Source organism: Psammomys obesus, unplaced genomic scaffold, assembly GCF_907164565.1.
Source record: "Psammomys obesus unplaced genomic scaffold, mPsaObe1.curated_primary_1811, whole genome shotgun sequence".
NCBI classification, from domain to species: Eukaryota; Metazoa; Chordata; class Mammalia; order Rodentia; family Muridae; genus Psammomys; species Psammomys obesus.
The window spans coordinates 15,433,397-15,449,614 of NW_026585626.1; the positions used below are offsets into that span (position 1 = coordinate 15,433,397).

Genomic DNA, 16,218 nt, shown 5'->3' on the forward strand with positions numbered 1-16,218 from the left:
TATCAGAGAACTGGAACAGTAAGTGGAGCCTCTGGCTCTGCTTATAGCTATTTTGCATGATTATGAGGCCGTGTTCACTTCGTGGAAGAACTCCCTGCTAATGTCTACATTATCTTTCTTGGTTTATAGTGGCACCATAGCATGTGCTTAATTGTTCTCTTCTCATTTCGGTCGTCTAGAAGTCTCCCTGCGCTGTCCTTGGCTGGTTATTTTATCTAGGTTCTCTGCTTACCCAAGGGAGTCCCTCGTTTTGTGTTCTAGGAATTCATTCCACCCATTTGCTGTAGAATCCTTTGGGCCTCTGCGTCAGTCCCCACTGCAGACTTGGAAATTGCCAGTACCACCTATTTTTCACTAAAAACTCTTGTAATGATATTGAGCTTGGTTTGAAAATGATGGTAAGTTTAGGTCAAATTTTATTTCACAGCCAATGAAATTTACTTATGTAAAGAACTGTTTTAAACCACTTGATATTTGTAGTGGAGCCCAACAAGATTAACTAACCTGAACTGTGCCTTCAGACAGCAGCCAACATGGTGACAGTCTTCATTACACAAGGACAGCCCTGGTTAGTGAACAGAGTAGGGGAGCATGTTGCATGTTCAATGCTCTTCTGAGTGTTCACCAATCCTCTGAGCTATTCTGGCTTTGGTTGTTTGTGTCTCAGTGAACGGCAAAGCAGGCAATTTGCCATAAAGTTGAAAAATTCATATCGCTAAGACTGTGAGGCATCCTAATAGGAAATTTTCATTCCAGCAATGCTGTGACCGCCCCGGGGAAAGACATTTTTGCATCTCTTCTTTAAAAACATAGTGATTCATTGAAGTGTTCTCTCTGTAGAGTGTGACGCTGTCCTGCTGCTGTGTGGTATATTGTGTTGGGAGGTTGTGTTGTACATCTTTGTTTTATTGTGCCTAGTGGAGAATGTCTAGAATGTTTGTGTGTGTTCTCTTTTTAATTTCCAGGTTTTCAATGATAACTTTTACCAGTTTTAATTGTTTCTTCATGTGTTGTGTTTTGTGATATATATGTTTGATTTAGGGGGGTTTGTTCATATAATCAATGTCAATTTGTTTTTTTCTTTTTCTCTTCTTCTGATCAGGATTTCTGGCAGGTACTGACTTGGCATGTGCTTTTAGTTAATCTCTGCTCTGGAATCCACATTAATGCTTCAGAGGCAAAGGGTCTGTGCATGCCGTTTGCACCCCACTCCCTGCAGAATGGCTCCTGTCACTTTAAATCACTCACCTTAACTCTAATATGACAATTCAAACACTACACAGTCCTTGAGAACATAAAACCCAGCATAATTCAAAAGGAAGTTTTATCAGTAGCTGTTAACAGAGAAGGACAAGAAACTTTGTTGTAGTCATTGCACTACATCAGATTTTAATTAATTGGTCACTTAAATGTTAGTATTATTAGGGTTGTTTTGTTCCTAAACTATCATAGGAATGGAAGACAGTTTAAACTAATAGGTTTGTTTTTTTCTTTTGAAATTACTTAGTAAAAGTAAACAGGTAAGCAGTTGCTTGGTTGCTCTTTGCTCAATAAAATAGCTTATTGGTGGCACATTTAAACTTAATTATTTTGTCCTTTTGAGCCATGCAATGACTGTCACTTGGAAAAATAAACGAACACCTGGGAGATTTCCAAGGACACTCAGAACAAGTGCTTTTTAAATTGATCTTCAGATACTGGGACTATAGATTATAAATTTTTAAATTTTATTCATTTATAATTACCCTTGCATTTTTGATGGTTAGCTATAATAAATTAAAATATAAATTCAACATAAATAGTAGCATCATCTGACTTGAAATAATTGGTACTATAATGAAGATCATAGGATACTCTTTCTTTTCATAGTGCTCCTGTTTTAAAATGGAATGCATTTTAGTAATTTTCCAAACCATTCACCTTGTTATTGATGAAATACCTTACCTTTCATAGATAAGTATGGTATAAGCTGTATTCTGAAACAAGCAAATACTTTAAAAATTGCATCAAAACAATTCATCGATAAGCCCATTTCAGTGCTTCAAATTCTGGAGATTTTATTTTAGAATAGCTAAGGTACAAACAGGTGCTAGGCAGATGAAAACAGGGCCACGTTCTTGGTAGAGCATTTGCCTACCGTGAACAAGCCCTGCATTTGGGCTTTAGCACTCCAAAACTTAAGAGAGATAGTCAAGGGTCAGTCACATGAGAATGCCCTTCCCTTGGCTCTCAATGCTGTAGGACAAATGGTGGGAGGCATCTCAGAATCCCTCACTCTTCACTAATAACCATGTGCTTTAGATTTGTAAAAACTTGCCTTCCAAAGAAATGTGTATCACAAGGAGTGGGAAGAAATTAAGGAGATGGAAATTAAGTGCTAGGAAATCTCTGAAACCTACAGCCTTGAGTACTCAGTCTCTAGTAATAAGTGCTAGTCATTTAGGCTTTCAGTACTCAAAGTACTTTTCTTTGGTTGATTGGAGATTGTGAATCAACCATGATGCCACTTGCTTTAGTAGCACATATACTGAAATTGGGATGAAACACAGATTAGTACCTTGGCCTCTGTGCAAAGAGGGCACATACATTTTGAAGCAGTCTGTATTTTTCTATCATTCATATTTTCCTAAACCTATTATGGATTTCTAGAACCAATAATTGAGTGTAGTATGAAGAAACTGTTTCACTAAAATTAAAATTTGAGATGTTAAATATTTTTAAGTCAGCTTTTATTGCATCCTTCAAAATACCTTGTAACTTTATATTAAACAGGCTTTTCTTTTAATACATGGTGAGGAAATTGTTCATATTAGTTTCTAGGAACCGCGCTTGTTTTGGTGACACCGGTATGTATCTTTTAAGCTCCCCAAGCAAGCAGCAGTCACTTTATTAGAGGAGATGGACCCTTGCTTATCTTTTTGCAGCATCTGTTTTTGGCATGCTGTTCCTACTGCCTGTAGAAAGGCCAGCACCAGGGCCTGCTAGCATAGTGCGCTGTTCTTTAGACCAGCTAATTAATGACATCAGACACTCAGTATATTACAGTGAGGAATATCTGCTGTCTCTTTCCAGTCTCTCGAGTTCCACCATTCAAAGTATGCAGATTTAACACATGTTTTGGTTATTCAGGTTGACAAAAGAAATTATAATATAATCATTAATGCCCCAAAAGGATGTCATTTACTTACTTGCCTCAAATATTAAGACTCCTATTAATACATCTTTAGATACATTTTTATTTTAGGTTATGTTGTGTTTGAACTTGGGATCAGCTGAACCCATTTGATATTCCATTGTTTATTTGAAGCATAAACATAACTGGCCATTTCATTTCTGACAACACCTCATTCTTGGCTTTTTCATCACAGAACAATGTTTGGAGTTCACTCTGAATAAGAGGACTTTGTTCTAGACTAACTTCCATTTTCATATTACTTAAATACAAGCATGTTTTAAGGCCACAATTACATGATTCTAAAGAAGCTATTCCAAACAAGCATCTTCCATTCTGTGGACGCAGGTTCTTAACTTGTTCTAAATCTCTGCTGATGCTCTGGAGAGAATGTGTGAAACTAGTTCTTTGAGACTAGTAAGAGTATAAAAGAACATTTTAATTTTGAAGTGATGCACATTTTGAAACTGAATGGAGTGCACCCTTGACTAAGTAAAGGCATATTTAATCATTGGCTCAGATTTTCTTCCAATTAGCTAAGACAAGTGAAACCCCAAACTTAATGCTCTACAATAGTGAACTAAGTTTTCCTTCACGTTTCCAGCCCTCAGTAACATTTTCAGAAGTTACAAACGTGGATACCTGTGTACTCCACATTTGATTCCATGTGGTCAAAGCGCATGAAGTACAGTGGTTTGTGATACAGGCTCTGGAGTCAGAGCACAGTAGGTCCTTGGGCACTTACTTCTCTAAACCCAAGTCATCTTATATGGGATCCCTGAAATTACACGTGTGGCCTGCTATGCCCAGGGCCAGAGCTACATCTCCAGCCCCATATATGTATATGTGTGTATATATATATATATATGTATAAATATATTTTTTTTTACAAATTCTTGGCATACCTTTAATGGTCAGTAGTATCCCATGAATAGCTCTTAATGTTTGGTCTCAAATTTGATATTAAATTTTTTTCTCACAGGGCTTCCTGAGAGATTGTAGCCATGTCAGTCAAGGATATGAGCAGTGATTCTTGCAATGAAATATTTGTTTTTCCTTATGATACATATTTTTCTTCCTGTATTTTTTCCAAACGGGAGAGGGTGAAATTACTATGTTGACTTGTTCTTTCAAAATGTGTGCATAAGATTGTTTTACCCTGAGTGATAAGGAGGCCATTTATGATACCCAAGTGACTGCAACCAAGATGGCTGCCAACCTCAGGACTTTTGGGAGCAGGGACTGTTTTCTAGGGAGTTTGTTTGTATTTAGCACTAATCTATTTGTGTGACCAAAGTTCTGAATCTAATTCTTAGATTTAGGTAGCAGGTTACCGATAATGATCACATAGAGTTTGTCCCACCCAGAGCTGGTATGAAGCAAAAGTCATAAATGCTGTGCCAGAATATATGTTTTCTTTTCCTCTGAGAGTTTTCCTCTGATGATACTTCAGCAGATACTGAGGATTCAAATAAGTCACTTCATTAAAAGTTCTGTCCTTGGCTTGAAGTTAATTCCATTCCAGCAGATTTATTTGAATTGTTATTACTGCTTTTAATCACATCATCTGCCACTGTTATATTTTAAGCATCTTCATGGTAACATTGTCTCAGAGGCTAACTAATGAAATAAGGAGAACATTTCATTCTGGGCATTTGGGTTGTTCCCAGAACTCAGGTGGTTAGGATTGGGACTGAAAAGAGAATTGCTTTCTGCAGATGGCATGTACATCATCTTAAGCACCCCCTGCCTCAGCTTGTTGCACAGTAATTTATGTTGCCTCCAATGCAGTGGACCTTTGAGAAGCTTGGAAGAGAATCTGAGTCAAGGGGGTGGGGGGATAATAAACTACACCAAATTGGAAACATTTAAACTTAATTTTTATTTGGCATGCACCAGATTCTACCTTTCTGCACAATTGGGTATGAACCAAATTGAGAGTGACATATTTTAGCCGTGCAACAACTTATTTGATTAAGTATAATGTGACTGTTTTAGATTAACGTTTTTTTCCAAGGCTTTGGCTACTGTCTGTGCATCAAGAAGATGATGAAGTGTGAGACTCACTGCATGGGAAAGCAATGGATTTTCTCTTACACTCCCCTCTTTCCACTGTAACTCCAGGGAGTGATGCTGTTGGCCGTTTGGAAACAATAGGCCCAAATCAAGCTTTTTGAAAGAAGTATATTTCTGTCATTAATTTTTAAAGTACAACTTCAAATATTACTAGAGGGATTTGAAATCCTTTTCAGCAATATAGAGACATATTGATTCTTTTTTTTTTTTTTTTTCTCAGCATTGGCGATTGTACCCAGGGCTTATCTTTCAAGACAGGGTCTTACTATATAGCTCTGGTGTCCTGGAACTTACTGTGTAGCCCATACTGGCCTGGAACTCACAGAGGTCCACCTCTCTCTGTCTTCCAAGTGCTGGGATTAAGATAGGGTCTTGCTAAATTCTCTAGATGGGTAACTCATATTCTGTCTCAGCCTCCAGGTAGCTGAGATTAGAGGCCTGCACCACCTCACCTGGCAAGAATCACTGATAATAAAATAATTTTTAGTAAGTGGCAGTATTAATCCAAAAACTTGAGGTTCATGAAATATGACATCTTAATTTATGTAGTAGTGCTATGCTTTTTTTTTTTTCCCCATATACCACAAATATTTTTAGTTTTTAGTTGATACATGAGCATTTACTTTGTGAAGTCTGTTGGTAGCCAGGAGCTACTTTTGTTTTAAACTTTAGAACTTGAAAACTGGATATTAAGTAGAAAGAATGATCCATTTAATTAATTGAGTTCAGGAAGGAAAAATCACCTGCTCTATTTTGATCAACCCTGTAACTGACTGGTTGGGATTCCACACACACCAAGTGCTAGCACATTAGAATTTTGGTGGAAACCCAGCCTCAGGGTTGTCCATGGTTCATGCAACTTTAACCAGCAGAGTTGTTAAGTTTATGAGACTAGTCAGAATCTAAGGGTGGGCACTTGAATAAAAAGCCATCCAACCCAGTAAAACTATTGGGGTCTTTTAATTCACTGGGAAGTGCAGCAATCACATGTGTAGAGAACAAAGTGTTATATAGTAAGTTTACTTACAAGTTTTTTGACCAACTTAAAAAGTTGATGGAGGCCTGTAATCTCTGCTACCCAGGAGGCTGAGGCAGGAGGATCACAAGTTGGAGGCCTGCCTGCCTGCACCATAGGGTGAGACCAAGGCCAGCCTGGCAATTTAGTGAGATGCTGTCCTAAAACAAAAAGCAAAAGAAAGTTTGGGGAGTCCTCTCGGTAGTGGAGTGCTTGCCTCCCACATACAAAGCTTTGAGTTCACACCCCACTAACCACACAGAGATATATAAATCAGAGTCCACAGATGCAGCTCAGTGGTAGAAATCTCACCTTGTAAGCCTGAAGCCCTTAAAAAAAAAAAAAAAATCAGAGTATGGTAGTACAAGTGAAATCAAAGCAGCCCCTTTGTGGTGCTATTTCTTCATTACTTAAGGTCTGTAACTTCAGTGTCTTAGTGATCGCAGGTCTATAGCTGTGTCCTACATTTTGAAATAAAGCTAGGTTCTAAATTATATTTTGTTCATGTATGTCAGTGATTTCATTGCTTCTCAGTGTTCTGAAAAATTCTGCCATCCAAAAAGGAACATTTGTCACAAAGTTGAATAGAGATGATGCTATAAGTTGAGCTGAATCCTGCCTCACACTTTAAATTTCAGTAATTGAAGTGATTGGCATAGAATTTGATAGGTAACATCTGAGCTGGATACTGTAGATAAAGCTGGATACTTTATAAGGAGCCTGCAATTGCAATTTTCTTATTAAAATATGCTCAGTAATTTTCACCGAACACTAAAGTAGCTGGAGCCCTCCTTTGGGAATCTTAAGATGAAAGACATTTCTCCCAGATGCTCCCTGAGTTCATCCTGATCTACACCTATATAGCATATGCCCTTAGAAGACAGGTGAAGCAGCTTCAAAATCTTTCTTTGCTCTCTTAAGTACAGCTTCACTTTCTTTCTTACAGTTTGACTATTATCTCTGCTATTTATATTGATTTCTTACTTACATTGAATTAATGCATATTCTTTGGATTTTCTTAAAAAAATACATTTCAAAGAGAAAAATGATAAGGAACACTGTGTTTTCCTTAGAAAATGTTCTTCCCTTTAGCTCTTTGAGCAAACAGATGATGTTTGCTCAGGGCCACAAAAAAAAAAAAAAAAAAAGACTTAGAATTTAGTCCAGCATTAAACATTACCCAAAAGATTAAGCAAGGGAACATTTTGCTTGCATTTTCCATTTGCAAAATTGAACATTAATGAGACCTTTGGAGTCAGAGATGCTAACCAAACCCTCTCTGTGCTCCCAGCCTTTCATCAATTTTTATTTTCCATTTTACCACACTTTGGGCTTTTAAATTTTCATTTTCAAACTCGTATCTCTGTTTTCATCACTTCCCCATATATCATGGTCAATAGATTTGAGGATATCATCTATATTAGAATTAGATCTGGTTTAAAAAGCCAGCTAAAAAGATCCATAGGCACAAAATCGTTTAATCATTGATTTCCTGGTAACTCTCGTTCCGTTTTTTGTTTTTTATTTCTTTATTTTTTTAGGCATCATCTCATCATGTATACCAGGCTGGCCTCATACTTGCAGAGGTCCACCCCAGACTCCCTCCAAATTTTTGCCACAACCCTTTGATGCTCTCCTCACTTTAATTTGAGAGATTAAATTTGATGGCTTTCTGATAACTCTGGTGTCTATGAGTAAAATGTTACAGCTTTTGTACAGATCTTCTGTAGAGTTTTGGGTATTTACAGACTCAGGCTGATTTACCAGTGCAATCCTCTATGTGACAGCACACTGATGAATGTGCCATCCTACTTGTACGCAAGCTGCTCTTTAACAAATGAATACTCAGAAAATACCCAGATGACCTCTATTTCCTCCTTTTCCAACCAACTCCGGAAGTGCTGGTGAAGTGCCTTTGAGGAGTGAAGAGATTCTATTACACCATGAGCACCACAGGACAGGAGCTGTTTGCAAATCCTCTTTTAGCATCCCTCATTCTTTTCACCTTCAAGGAGCTGCTGTGAGGCTCACACATTCTCTGCTTGCTCCCTTTGCAGTATCCATGCATGCCTGTGCAATATGCCCTAGTTCCCTCCACTTATCAATTCTTGGAAATTTTCTACCCTCCCTGGACATACCTTCCTGTTGTGAGTCCTTGTTTCATACATTTCTATCGGGTGTCTTTAGTTTTTTCTTACATACAGCAGTTTGGCCTTGCTCTGGGCCTTCCTCCTCCTTCCCACAATACTCAGTATAGCAGAGGTCTCACATGCAGCTATTCTGACAAAAACTCTTTCCTCCCCTATGGAACAGAAGCTTCTAAATCCGAACCTGCACTGTTGAGTGAGCTAGCTAGAGTAGCATTACAGATGTGATGAGCCCTGTGGAGGCTAAGAGCCCTCAGTGAGGCAAGGGTAGTTAGTCTCTTCCGCAAATAGAATGGGGTTCACTGGATAGCTATACACAAAATAGTAAAGGGATGGCAAGATGGCTCAGTGTGTAAGGGTGCTTGCTGCCAAGCCTTGTGACCCAAAGTCAATCTCCAGAATCTGCAAAAAAGAAGAGAAGTTCTGACTCTTTAATGTACACCATGGCACATGCACATACCTCTACACATATACATTAAATAAATGAATGTAAGAAATGAAGCTGGGCTGACCATTTCACTTTATATAGAAACACTCAGAATGCATAAGTAAATATTTAAAGAGAATTAATGCTTTTGAACTAGAAAGTAGAGATAGCTTCGTGACCTTGGTTTTAGTGATAGAGTATTAACTACAATATGAGATTTTAAAAATAGGTGAATTGAACTTTACCAGCAAATCATCAGGTGACTCATAGAACTTATCAGGATAGTGAAAAGCCAACAGGAAGAAGGAGTGAAGGCCACAGCCTCCAGGACATGTCATCAGAGCGAAGCCAGTTGAAAAGTGACACAGGCCTTGAATAGACCGTTCACATGGCAACAAGATCATGACGAAGATAACACTGGGTGCAAGGAAGATACTCATCAAAGCCACAGTAAAGCCATATGTGGGGTCCTATAATCCCAGCACTTGGGAGGCAGAGACAGGAGGTTCACTTCAAGCTTGAGGAATTCCAAAGCATACAGGGCTAAATAGTGAAACCCTGTTTGGAAGAGAAAAGCAAAACCCTACACTGAGGTACCATTTTACATCCATGAGGATAGCTGCACGGATGTGTAGAAATCAGAGCCTCTTACATAGCTGGGGGAAAGGGGTGCCAAAGCCACTGAAGGAAATAGTTTGGCTGTCCCTCAAGACTTAACTATATAATTACCATGTAATAGGGCAGTTCTGCTCCTAAGTACATGTGGAAAAAAGTCAAACTGCTCTGACAGTTGTTAGTGATTGCATGCAGCAGCCAAAGGCAGCAGTCATCTGAGTGCCCTGCCTGTGGATGGGTAAACCAGTCCTTCTGATACACATAGTGCAGTGGTTTTGGTAATAGAAAGTATTTAGGCACTGATTTGCACTACAGCATGGATGAACCTAGAGAATGTTTTAATTCTAGGAGCCAAAACACAAAATATTCATTTGTTGTACAGTAAAAAATGATTAAAATGATGACATCTATGGAAATGCTATCACAACAAGGTTTATATGTAATAAACCTTCAAAGGAAAATAAAGAACTGTTATAGATAAAGGACTCTAAAGAGACCTGGCAAATGGGTGCATTTTTATTCTGATATATCTGCACTGAGGAAGAAGGGACATAGGTGCAAAGGAAATCATTGGGATAGTTGGCTAAATGTGAAAATGGACAGGATGCCGGTCAACAAGATGGCCTGAGTTTGATCCTTGGAGCTCACATGGTAGAAGAAAGAACAGACCTTTTCAGGTTGTCATCTGACTGCCACACTCTCACAGTGGCTCACACACAAAACAATGTTCTAAGATTTTTTTTTTATTAATGAGTTGTATTAGATAATACTGTGTGTACTAATATTAAAATTTCTGCTTCTATTGCATTTATTCCACAGTGTTTAAGAGAATGTCTTTGTTCACAGGAAATATATTCTGATATGTTTAAAATAATGTAAAATAGCACCATGTCTCCAGCTGACTGAGCGACGTGAAGGCTATTTCTGTAAAAAAAAAAAATACAGAGTTGGTAGAATCATGTGCTAGTAAACTTATATAAAAAGTATATGCTGGCTCTTTATATAGTAGGTTTTCACTTTTCCTGTTGCTTTGAAATTGAATGAAAATCTAAAGTTGCCGGCCAGGTTTGGCTTCTGTCTTTATTCTTCCCAAGCAGTACCATGGAAGTGATGCTACCTCTGGCCAACAGCCTTCTTTCACTTGTAAACTCTCATCTGCTCCTTGACTTTTGGCTCCCGATATTTTATTTATTTTAGTGCACAGTGCAACATCTCCATGAAATTATTATGATATTAATTCTTCAGCTTCTATATACACTTACTGCTTTGGCTGGCAATCATCTGCCTTTGGAAATGTATTTTCAGTTCATTTTCTTTCATTTCTTCCTTTTCACATTGTTTTGCAGCATGTCAGATGATGTAATAATGTATGTGAGGAATTTACATGTCAACTTCCAGAGAGTGGCCTTGCTATTCTTGCTCTCCTCCAATTAGCTCTCCTCCTGAAATGTGTGTTTAACCTCTGGGTAGAGAAACAAACATTGTGGAAGATCCAGCCTTGCTAAAAGCATCCTGAGCTATGTGTTCATCTTAGTTGTCAACTCAAAGATATAATCACTAAATAAATACTGTCCTGGGGGATGGTATATCAATCAGCCACAAAAGTCAGAGAATCTCTTGCTTTCTGTCTTCTGTTTGGTTTTTGCATTGCTAGGGATGGGGAGTGCTGTGTTAATAGGGTGCACTAGGTAGCAGCTCTAGCATGGAGCAGCAGCCCAGCCCCAGGAAGTCCTTTCTCAGACAGCATCTGCCATCCACATGTAGACCCTGGGCCTGGGTCTGGGCCTGTGGGTTTGTACCTGTGCATGGGCCAGCAGAGTCCGTTAAGGTCGTGCAGGGTAATGTCATACGGGCTCATGATGCTTGTGCTGTCAGTTGCTTAACTATCTCTCTTTCCTTTGTGATGTTGATGGGATCTCCACTAGACAGAGGTAACCCATGGTGGCCTGTGCCTGGATGCTGGTGTGATGGTGCCTGTCAGTTTTCATGAGGCTCCCGCCTACAGTGCTGCCTTTGCTTTCTGCTTGCATGAGATTTTCTTTGGTTATGCTTCCTTGATTTGATATCTTAAAACCTCTTTCTTTGTGTCCCCCTCCACCTTGGTGCACAGAATAAATATTTCCTGTGGTTGGTCCAGAACTTACGGACTTTGTTTCAAGTGCAACTCTCTGGTGGATCCATTGCAGTTTTTGAAACTATCTTCACCACTGATGCTTTGCTCCAGTGAGGAGTTCAGAGAACAGGAACTGTTTGGCCAGACTTGAAAAAGTCCACATGTCAGGAAGGCTGATACAGAAGCTAAGAACTGATTATAGAGGAAAGGAAGGGAGTGTGTATTTGGCATAAGAGCTGAGTCAGAAATCTGTTTCCACCAAATAGCTGAAATTCAGTAGCATCCACTAACATAATAACTATGGTTAAGTTAGTTGTATCTAAATCTTGGAGTAAATGTCTGATTCGGCATTACCCTTTAGAATATTCTTTATCCTAAATATGCTTCTATATTTCAGACTAAGATTAAGAATCCAAAAGGAAATATTAAAATTAGTATTTCAGAAGCATTTGTATGGGCTTGAAAACAGCTTCTTTTCCTCCATTTCAGCCTACTAACAGTATGATTGTTTTGGTCAGTTGGAACCAATTTTCTTTTAGCTCTTTCATTTGTTTGTTTGATTTTGTTTTTCTTTGTGCTACTGAATTATTAGTCTTCAGCGTAAGGTCAGCAGTTTTAAAATTAAGACAGTTCTGAAGTAGGGCTGTGTGTTCAATGGCAGGAAATAACTGAAATAATTTTCTAATTTCATACTAACCCAGTGCTTAAGTGAAAACCAAATCATCTTTTGGAATTTTCATTAGCTTAAAAACTGTAAAGGATCCATAGATTTTGAATGGCTGTCCTAGAAATGCTTACCGTGTGAGCGAGCTGGGAGGTAAATGCCATCGTTCTTACAGTCTGTGTTCTAATTCAGTCCTATCTCCTTTATTTCCTGCTGGGACCTGTGCACTGACTAGAAAATCGCCCAGGAGCGGGAGAAGTTTGCTGATGAAGGCAGTATCTTCTATACCCTTGGAGAATGTGGCCTTATCTCCTTCTCTGACTACATTTTCCTTACAACTGTTCTTTCCAGTAAGTATGAACTTCCCATCTTATTTACCTGTATTTATTTATATAAATACAGAAACAGCTAAGCTGATTGGCTGGAAAACAACACCTGTTTATAATTAGTGGATTATAAATTCTACATGATTTCATTTGTTTTTTTTCTATAACTTGTGTATAAACTCACTTGAAAAGAGAACCTGGGCTGTCAGGGTAAAACTTTTTAAGCACACAGCCTGCCAGGTTACCCCTGCTGGAACTGGGGCTCTGTGTTCTGTGAGGACCAATGGCACAATGTGACTGCCATGCACACTGTGACCGCCACGAATACTGTGACCACCATTACACTGTGACTGCCGTGAACACCGTGACTCCAAGCACACTGTGATTGCCATGCATACCGTAATGTGACTGCTGCAGCATTGTGCTCCATGCACACCATTTTCATGCCACATTTCTTGCACTAAGGAAAACTGACTCAATTGTCTTGTTTGTGTTGACTACTCACTTTTTTAAATTTTTTTTTATTTTCAATTACACTTTATTTACTTTGTATCCCCCCTCTAGTTCCCTCCCTCCTCCCCTCCCAGTCCCTCCCTTCCTCCCTCTGCTCCATGCATGCCCCTCCCCATGTCCAATGGTAGGGGAGGGTTTCTTTTTCTTCCTTCTGATCCTAATCTGTTAGGTCTCATCAGGAGTGGCTGCATTGTCTTCCTCTGTGGCCTGGTAAGGCTGCGCCCCCCTCAGGGGGAGGTGATCAAAGAGCAGGCCAATCAGTTCATGTCAGAGGCAGTCCCTGTTGCCATTACTGTGGAACCCACTTGGACACTGAACTACCATGGGCTACATCTGTGCAGGGGTTCTAGGTTATCTCCATGCATGGTACTTGGTTGGAGTATGATGGTGGGATCTGGAAAAGATCATCCTGAGTGAGCTTTCCCAGAAGCCGAAAGACACACACAGTATGTACTCACTTATATAGTCATGTAATATAGGATAAACCTACTAAAAATCTGTACACCTAAAGAAACTAATCTAGAGGGAGGACTCTGGCTAAAATGCTCAATCCCCATCCTGAAAGGCAAAGAAGATGGACATCAGAAGAAGAAGAAAACAGGAAACAAGTTAGGAGCCTCCCACAGAGGGCCTCTGAAAGGCTCTGCCCTGCAGACTATCAAAGCAGATATTGAGACTTATGGCCAAACCTTGGGCAGAATGCAGGGAATCTTATGAAAGAAGTGGGAAATAGTAAGATCTGGAGAGAACAGGAGGTCCACAAGGAGAGCAACAGAACCAAAAATTTGACTACTCAGTTTTTAATTGTGGGAGAATATTTCTGGAGACTCAAAACTCAATATTCACTTATGTAGAACACTGGTAAGTATCTGGGTTCTTAAGAGTTAATTTAGGATGTATAACTGTGGCACTTTCTCTTAGTATGAATGTTAATCGTTCATAGCTCTCTCTGTACAGTTTGTTAAACCATCACTCAGGTGAGAGCTGAATGCTACTCTGTGGTGAAGTACTTGTCTAGCTGTGCGTGGTCCTGGATTCAGCCCTAACTCTGCAAAAGAAAGTACCTGAAATGAACCAGAATTCAGACTCCATGTTGACTAAGTGAATGTTCTTCCAGCTAGGAAAGAGACCGCCATCTCCCCTCACCTCATCCTCCTTGCCACATCTCCTCTCCATTCATAACTGAGCTTCTGTAAAGATAAAGCCCTGAATCAGGTGGTACTTTTGGGATAGGGTCTGTGTAGCCTAGGCTGCCCCTCAAACTTGTGATCCTCCTGTCTCAGCCTACAAATACTAGGATTACAAGTATGCACCATTATACACCACTGTGACCACCTTATGGGTTTCAACAGATGGAAGACATGATTTTGCCATGAGCAACTAGTTTCAGCCTTATATTTCTTCTGTGTAACTGCTGACAAAGGAAAGAAGAAACAGACTTCTGCCTTATCACAGCTGGCTGTGAGTACCTGCCAGTGTGTCAGAATGAATGTGTGTGGCAGACTAGTGCACCAATGAATACGTCCATTAACACAGTTATGACAACCCCAAATTAAAGCATACCTTGACTTTGTTTTGAGACAAGGTTTCTCTGTGTAGTCCTGGCTGTTGTAGAGCCCTCTCTCTGTTGACCAGGCTGGCCTTGAACTCACAGAGATCTGCCTGCCTCTGCCTCTCCAGTACTGGAACTAACGGTGTGCACAAGCATACCCAGCCCATACCTTGACTTGTTTTTAACAAATAAAAATTATTTTTTGTATATGTTGTGCAAATGCTACAGAGCTACTCATTGTGGGTGCTGCGAACTGAACCCTGATCCTCTGCAAAAGCAGCAAGTGCTTTTAACCACAGAGCCATCTTTCCAACCTCTTATTGAGATTTTGTTGTTGTTAGTTCAAATTTAAAAGTTTTGAAGCTATTGAAAGTCTTTGTGATCTTCATATGCTGTGATGACATGCATGTCCTCATGCTTCAGCCTGTAGCATGTACTGTTGTTGTCTTCATTTTACAGATAAAGAAACTCAGGCATACAGACCCCCACTGTGAAGGAGTAGACATGTTCAGATAAGAGCCTAAACTGACCAGCCTCTGTACCCAGCTCTCAGTGTCAGCCGTGTGCTGGAACGCACTCACTGCCTCTCTTTCTCTAACTATGGAAAGGCAGCACAACAGTGTGCTGCTCACTGCATTTTCCATTTATCTAACAAGCGGCCAAGGAAAATACCCCATAGACGGTACAATGAGGTATGGTTTGTGGGGCAACAAGGGACCTTTACAGTCAAGTTCAGAAAATGGTTTCCAAGTCATCCTGGACAACTCCCTAAGCCTTGAAAGTGTTGGTACTGTGCCCTTGGTATGATTCAGTGGAAAGGTACTTCCCACCAAGACTCACAACCTGAGTTCAATCTCCCAAACTCACAAGAAGGAAAGGAAAACCAACTCCTAAGTTGTCCTCTGACACCCTTCTTCCCCACACATAGAGAGAGTAAATAAACACACAAGTAAGCATTTCTAGTTGATTGGCATAGGACTGGCACATACAATGTGTAGTATATTCTTCTGATAAGCATCAAGTAACAGGATCATAGAAAACCAGGAGGCCAGTGGGAAGGAGTCGTCGCTGAGACAGGACTACCCATCCGATGAGTTGTTTGCACAGTGAGTGGGCTCCTGACATCTTCATTTCTTGAGTGCTGCCAACACTGCCCTAGTGCACTAAGCATGAGACTCCGTAGTACCTGAGGAGGTCTATTCTGTTGTCAGAAATAAAATCTAAGAACTATATGTAGCAAATTGTTCTTTTCCAGTTTGCCACTCCTAAAATTAAGCTAGGGAAGATGCTTTTCTGAAGAATTGTGTTGTACAGCCTGATTTCCCGTTAAATAGTGTTCATTTTCATTGAAACTTTTTGGAAATTTGATAAATGCCTTGTGTGGGCTGGCAAGATGGCTCATCAGATAAGAGCACTGTCTACTCCTCCAGAGGTCCTGAATTCAATTCCCAGCAACCACATGGTGGCTCACAACCGTCTGTACTGGGATCTGATGCTCTCTACTGGCAGGCATGCGCACATGAAATGAACACTCATACATTAAAAAAAAAAATAGATAGATAGATAGATAGATAGATAGAATATTTTTTTAATTTTTT

The 16,218-nt window shown here is 39.7% G+C and overlaps 1 protein-coding gene across 1 annotated transcript in view; it reads left to right on the forward strand.

The window, feature by feature from the left end:
- The window catches only part of Micu1 (mitochondrial calcium uptake 1), a 176,674-nt gene that overhangs the window by 64,349 nt on the left and 96,107 nt on the right, over positions 1-16,218 (forward strand). Inside the window, exon 6 of the mRNA XM_055614402.1 lies at positions 12,465-12,579. Coding sequence (XP_055470377.1) covers positions 12,465-12,579 — 115 coding nt within the window. The remainder of the gene's footprint in view (positions 1-12,464; positions 12,580-16,218) is intronic.